Source organism: Mirounga leonina, unplaced genomic scaffold (genome assembly GCF_011800145.1).
Source record: "Mirounga leonina isolate KUSES-001 unplaced genomic scaffold, KU_Mleo_1.0 Mir_507, whole genome shotgun sequence".
Classification (NCBI taxonomy): Eukaryota; Metazoa; Chordata; class Mammalia; order Carnivora; family Phocidae; genus Mirounga; species Mirounga leonina.
The window spans coordinates 4047305-4054733 of record NW_023270789.1 but is presented as its reverse complement, the minus strand read 5'-3'; the positions used below and the strand labels follow the sequence as shown (position 1 = coordinate 4054733).

Here is a 7429-nt window from a genome sequence, read left to right as displayed (position 1 = left end):
AACATCCAATAAATATTATTACTATTTAATTATTTCTTACACGTATATGATGATTATTGTTTCCCTATTTATAGATAAGAGACTCAGAGAAATTAAGTAACCTACCCTGTATCATGTGCCCAGGAAAGGCAGAGCCAGAATAGAAATCTAGATCTCCTGACTCCAAGTTCTGTGTCTTTCTCCCCCTAATGATGTCCACTTCAGTTTTTTGTTGTTGTTGTTAAATATTTTATTTATTTATTTGACAGAGAGTGAGAGAGCGAGAGAGGGAACACCAGCAGGGGGAGTGGGAGAGGGAGAAGCAGGCTTCCCGCGGAGCAGGGAGCCCGATGTGGGGCTCGATCCCAGGACCCTGGGATCATGACCTGAGCCGAAGGCAGATGCTTAACGACTGAGCCACCCAGGTGCCCTGTCCACTTCAGTTTTAACAGCCTGTGGGACATCACCTATGTCCCATCGGTCTCTGCCGGGCACTCTTGGATCAAAGGTGTCTGAAGGGATGGTGAGCCCAGGGGAAAGTCCCTTCTCAGGTCTACTTGGCCCGAGGTCTTTGGGGGAGATATGTTCTTGAGGGAGTGTGCATGTATGTGTGTGCAAGTGTATGTTTGTGCATGTATGTGTGTGTGTGCATGTGTTTTAATATGCTGGGGAATCAGAAATGGGAGGTCATTATTGTATTGGCATTCTTTTTGAGTTCTAGGCTACCAGACAGTGATGAGCATATAGGGTAGAATCCTTATGACTTCAATGAACTCTTTTTCAGAATAATGTCTCTCAATAACTGAGTAGGGCAGTTTGAAACAGAGATGATGATGTGAGTGAGGATTTCAGGGGCTAAGCAGCAGCTGTGCTATACGCCTTGGTTTTTTCCAGCCTCTGATGTTCCCACATATAGTACAAAGATCTAAAAACTGTCCCTGCTTTATCTTTGCTTGCAACCCACAGAGGGAACTGAATTTCCACTTCCAGCCCCCAGGATAAGCCTGAGGAAAAATATGATGGTAGTGGTGATATTTTTAAAATGCTTAGCTCTTCGTCAACCCAAGCTCTCTGTAACAGCCACGCCACCATACAGAAGAGCTCTGAAAATAGGTGTTTGTATGATGATCAGGAGACACTTAGGATTCTGAAGTACTTTTTAAATTATCAAAGATATTTTACTGTATTTTAGATGGTTTTCATGGAATTTATTAGAATCTATTTTGGAGGGGGGATTCAAATCTACATGTGTTTGATATATGGTAACTGTCAATCAAAGTATTTGATCAAGCTGAGCTTTCTGATGTGCTAGTTAATAAGCGGCTGTGATTTTCAAATAGCCCTGTCCCCAGGTTTATGCCTGGGTTGAGCATGGGGTGAGAAGGCATCTTGGTGACTACTAGAATTCCTGGCATTTACAGGTGCTCCTGAAGTGTAAGCAAACTTACACTGTCCAGGAGGCGCTGCGACAATCAGCCTTGGGGCATTCACCAAGGATTAGAGAACGGGGCCCCGTGCCAGGCTTACAAACAGAACATGTAATGCAGATAAAATAAGAACTGACTTCAGCATTGCCCTGAACACACACCAAGAACTTTCTGAGGAAAAAAAAAAAATCCCCATTAATTAACGTGCAGCTACAGATCTTCACACATGTACGCTGTGCAATGTTGACTGACCCCAAATCACAAGAGGCGAAGATCACTCTGTGATATTCCCCATCTGACCCATGGAGAGAAGCAAGGTCAAATGCCTCCTGTCTCTCCAGGATTGTGGGGAAACTTCAGGAGCAGAGGGGGGCAGTTAGCACAATGGCTGAAACCCACAAATCATCTCTGAATTGCATTTCAGCCAGGCTTTTCAATGACAGCTTTAACATTATCTCAGAAAAATAGTTGCTTGGGACTATTGCCCTTGAAAAGTCAAGAGGACCATCATGTGACAGAGTTTAAATCAGAACTGTGCCTTGTACAACACGTCTAATTGGCCCCATTTTCGGAGCCGAGACCCACCCTTTGCTCTTCCCACAGCCCAGCTTTGCAACAAGAATATCTCCAGATTCAAACCAGACTAAAATGCAGCCGGACTTCAGGACAGAGTCTCCGCACCCGCGTTCCCACATCCCAGCCGCTGGGCAGCCCATGCTCGCTGGGACAATGTAGTCAACAGGCCCCCTGCTTACCTCGAGCACAATTTCTTTCAGTTGGAACTGTTTCTGTGCGACTTTGTCTGAAGACACGGACTCGTGGTAGTATAGGCAGAGCACGCTGTATTTCTTCAAAACCTGCTTGAAGTTCTTCTCGGTGAGACTTACCACGCGGTCCTTGCCATCATACGTGGGGAAGTTGAGCCCCTCTTCTGCCCGGCAGGAGGACAGCAGGTAGACCCCCACGATGAACAGATGCGTTCTCTTCATCTGGGAAAAGTTTAGTTTTACTTTCCCAGGAAGACTGAGTATGGAAAAGCGGCTGGAAGACTCTCAGGGGACTGGTTGAGAGAAGTAGGAGCAGAGAGGCGGATTTGGTCCCTCCCCTCTGTCCCTCCTGGGCCCGAGGACTGACTCCCCACCGCCTGGGCTCCAACTAGCAGTACTCGTGGGCTCAGGACACATGCGTGCGGAGACTGAGGGCCAGGCTGAGTGGCCAAGCCCCAGATACCTCGCATAGCTTGGCCCAGCCCCTGTCTCATCAGGAACTCCATTTTTAGGATGCAGTTGTTTCAGGCTAAAAATAAATCATGCAATGAATAAAAAAGTTAGATATGACTCTGTTGAGGGATTCGCTGATACAGTCTGTCAGAGTGGTGGAAAGGGAGGAGGCAGGAGGGAAGGAGGGAACGCGTGCACAAGAAATAAGGAGGCCAGCAAGGTCAAGGAAGAGAAAGAAACTCAAGAAGGAGGGAGAGAAAATGAGAGGGGAGAGAGATGGGACAGTAGTGGGACAAGCCAACAAAGATGTCTGCATGTACACAGGGCCACCCAGACTTCAGATTCGTTCAATTACTATAGGGAGAGAATTCAGCCTGTTCCCTCCTGGCAGGCTGCTTGTCCCCTGTGCACACTGCTCACACAGGAGGCAAGTGCAGCCCTGAGGTGAGCTTCACATTCTGCACCTGCCTTTCCCTGCCTCCCATCCTCTCTTCTTAGGACCTGGGCCCTGGCTGGCCGCTGTGCCATGCATGACCATGTGGCTCTGCCAGGCACTAAGCGAGGGATATAGGGGCACCCTTCCTGCCAACCCACCTGGGGCCATAGTTCCTCTTGATTTTGGCTTAGGTTGTGATCCCGAGGGTCATGGGATTGAGCCCCACATCTGGCTCCATGCTCAGCGGGGAGTCTGCTTGAGTTTTTCTCTCCCTCTGCCCCTCCCTCTGCTCACAAACTCTCTAAGTAAATAAATAAATAAAATCTTAAAATAAAAATTTAAATATTTTAAATAAAAGTTCAACAGTCTTCCTCAGGAACCCTCTTAGATTTTTTGCTACCACCTCTGTACCTCTGTCATTTTTTTTTTTTACCTTAACCCCTAATGTATCATTTTTGCCCCTTTCCTCTTCATCAAAGACTGACTGGTACACAAAGCCTAGATTTGGACAGAGAGTTCCAGTCCCCATCTGCCTTTTAATGGCTGAATGCACTCTGGAGGGGGTCACTCACTCTCTCTGGTCCTCAGTTCCCCCTCCCTTGTCAAATGGGGGTAATTATGACTATATTGTAAGGTTTGGAACATAGAGATGGAAAAGCATTATAGGAAGCAGGTGCCCAAACATGGTAGCTATCATACTTACTTCATTCTTGCTGGAGATGGTGGAACATGGGTTATTATAATACTTGTCAATTTCTAATAATAATGGTTTGTGAATCCTTTCTTGTCCATTCTCTCCTTGAATCCAGCAGACAACTGGGACAGAAGTGATAGTGTTCATTTCACAGGTGAGCTAACTGAGATTCAGAGAGATCAGCAACTTGTCTGAGATTGCCTTACTAACTGCCAACATGAGGATTCAGGAATCTGGTGTTCCTGGCCGCTTTAACTCCGACTCGGGGCGGTTCCCTGCCAATACCCCTTTTCTTAAGTGGCTCCTCAACCATCTCTTCTGGTCAAACAACAGTCCAGTCATGTCTTTCCACTCTTTAGAGTGGTCTAAGGCTCTTATAATTCAGACCAAATTTTTGTCTTCCTTTGGCTGGAAAACCAGCTTTGGAAAGACTGAGGACTCTTTCGTGCATAACATTTACAGAGGATTGAAGGAAAACAGAAGTTTATCATCCTATTCAAGGGAGACCAGGCTCCTCCACTGCATTCAGGGGGCCTTATGCTGAGAGGCAGGGTGACAAGGAGTTGTCTGTCAGGACGCTTTCATGTCCAGGAAGCCAGGACCTTGGAGAACCCATCACTGAAACCGTGAAAGCCTTTAGTTCTTTCTAATGGTGAATTCTGTATGCTTTTAAAGATGGAGCCAAAAATAGCCATTCTAAGGCGTGGTTAACTTTCCAGGTCATTGGCAAGCATGAGAGATCTCTGCTTTCTTTAGAAAATTTAAGGGGAACAAGATCTCTAAGTGAAACCATGTATGTGTTTTCTTTTTGAGGTCAGTTTCCCAAAACTGTTCCCATTGTCTCAATCTCATGGGGTTACCTTTATTTAGAATGTGCCCCACTTTTCTTAATATGTAAGTTTTTAAAAATTTTACTGAAAAACTGGGAAATATTTAAAGTCAGAGTCTTTGAATTTCCTGACTTAAAACTGATGAAAAGTACCGAGAGAGAAAGAAATTTTTAAAATTTAGTTAAGTCTTCAAGTCTGGCTTTTGACCAACTGTGTATTAACAGAAAAAAGCTCCAGTGTGGAAAGTTCCTGTCTCCAGATCCTGGACTCTACTGGGGGCCTCACAGCCCAACCCTGAGGACACACGCTGTGGAAATCAGGTTTCTCATCATCCCTGGTCTACATTTTAGGTAACAGCCATTTCTCTGGCTTCTTTTATTTTCCTCTTTTTGTTTTTCCTTTGCTTTCTTGCTCACCAGCTTTAATTAATTCATTTGGTAAGCAGGGCATGCTTCTGACATTTCTGAGTCAACTTTGTATCTACCAGATCAGCTGTTTCATTCTGGCTTTAGCTGCTGCCCCGGTCCGTGTATCATGCACACACTCTTAGTGATTGGGATCCTGCTGAAGTATGTGTATCCTTATGTGCCTGCAGCAGGTATTTTTGTTTTGTCTGAACAGGAAGGGATAAAACAAAATAAACAAATCAATACAAACAGATGCTAATTATTGTCACAACAAAGCCTCTTGATTTTGCTATCAATTTCCAGTTCTCCACTCTGTGCGTAGGCACTAAATATAGTCCTTTAATCTAACCTAACTCCTTTCATTTTTTTTTATTCTTTATAGGTGGCAGAGTGATTTTGCATATATTATTTAATTTTTATTAATTTTAATCTTTACAACAATTCATTTTACAGATCAGCCAGGACTTGAAGCCATGGTCTTTCCTTTATTTGTTAATTGTATTTTTATTGGGTATCTTCTGTGTATCAGACACTCTTCTGGGTACTGGGGATTAGTTGCCAATCTGAACTCATTTGCGTTTACATCCTCGAGGGGACACAGACAATCATCAAAACAGCAAAACGTCAACGTGGGGTCTGCGTGCGCATGCCCACGCACATGAGTATGTACGCACGCGCAAGTGGGTATGCCTGCGCATGCGCGCATGCACTGTGCGTAACTTAACGTCAAGTAGAGGCACGTGCTCTGAAGAACGACTGGGGACAAAGGAGAGCGTGTGAGCGTGGGTAAGTGGCGGACCCTCTGGAGGGGTGGTCGAGGAAAGCCTCTTCAGGAGGTAACGTGGGAGCGGAAGGGAGGAGAGGCCGAGTCAGGGAGCAGGCTGCTGAGGAAAGCGAGTCCCAGGGAGAAGAGGTGTGAGACCGAGGGGACTCCACCAGCGGAGCGCTGGATCCCCTCCTCCTTCCTCCTCGTTGCATCAGTTTTCTCGCTCAGACCGTGTCTCCTAGTAAAACGTGTGCATTGGTTCACACCCGCACTGGAAGGTCTATAGGGCCGGGACCCTGTCTGAAGGACCCGGAGGCGGCTCAGCGAGAGGGCTGTGACAGTCAGTCGAGGGACCTGGGTTCTGAGCTGGTCGCAAGCAGCCCCGGCTGTGCGACCTTGGTCAACAATGCTCACTCACCTCTTGGCCCTCACAGTTCTCATCTGTGGGGACAAGGGTCAGGCTCACTGGCCTCCCTTGGCCCCTTACTGACTCTAAAACGTTTACATTTGTTAACGCCTGTAGAGGATTTTCTTTTACTAGGATAGGCCTTGGCACAGCCCACAGGTTTGAGAAGTTTGGTGAGGTCCCTGCGGGGGAGGAGAGTTCGATGGGCGTGACTCTGGACAAGTGTAGCAACAAGGCCGTCCCCGCCTCCAGGGGTCCCTTCTTTGGCTAAAATACTCCACCCCGTGGACAAAGCCGAGTATGGCATTTTTCTTTCCTGGATCCCGTTCCTCCCTCCCACTGGGCCACTAGCGGCGAAGTCAGCCTGCTGGCCTGGTAGTGGGTCCCAGAAGTGCTTGTGTCTACAGCCCTACACTCCCCGGCTTCAGGCCTTCCTCTAGTAGATCAGAACAGGCCTGTTAGCAACCCCAAGACCGCTCCTTTCCTTTTGCCTCTGAATATCAAGCCCCAGGAACTTGCTTCCCAGCACCAGGAAACTCCAAACAGAACCAAGCAGAAAAAGACCAGTGCTAGTTGAGAAAGAGCCCCAGGGGCGCCTGGGTGGCTCAGTCTGCCTTCGTCTGCCTTCAGCTCGGGTCATGATCCCAGGGTCCTGGGATCGAGTCCCACATCGGGCTCCCTGCTCTGCGGGAAGCCGGCTTCTCCCTCTCCCCCTCCCCCTGCTTGTGTTCCCTCTCTCGCTGTGTCTCTCTCTCTGTCAAATAAATAAATAAAATCTTAAAAAAAAAGAAAAGAAAAGAAAAAGAGCCCCAACATACTGAATGGAGCACTGGGTGTTATACGCAAACAATGAATCGTGGAACACTGCATCAAAAACTAATGATGTAATGTATGGTGATTAACAGAACATAGAAAAAAAAGAGCCCCAAAGCTCTACCAGTAACAAGTCCAGGTTTTAACTAATGTCACTTCCTCAGGGAAGCTCTCAGTGTAGCGTATGGCCTGACTCCCTCCCCTTACACAGTACTTCTCCTTGGAAACATTTCTGCCCTGGGGATTTTTTTTTTTTTCCCCAGCTAGACAGCCTTATAGGAGCAGGACGGCATCTGTTCACAGTAATCCTCAAAATCAGCCTGGCCTATCCTAGTTCTCATTAAATATTTATTAAGTAAATTTGAAGCACTTTATTTGTGCCAGGCCTAATTCTAAAGTACTTTACAAATTTAACTCCTTTATTCTTCTTAACAACCCTATGAAGTTGGTA

General features: G+C 46.6%; 1 protein-coding gene across 1 annotated transcript in view; it reads right to left on the bottom strand.

Annotated features, from left to right (window-relative positions):
* The window catches only part of CASQ2 (calsequestrin 2), a 63148-nt gene extending 60541 nt beyond the window's left edge, over positions 1-2607 (bottom strand). Inside the window, exon 1 of the mRNA XM_034990219.1 lies at positions 2162-2607. Within this exon, the coding sequence (XP_034846110.1) occupies positions 2162-2395 (234 nt within the window). The 5' untranslated portion in view covers positions 2396-2607. The remainder of the gene's footprint in view (positions 1-2161) is intronic.
* Positions 2608-7429: the final 4822 nt, after the last annotated feature.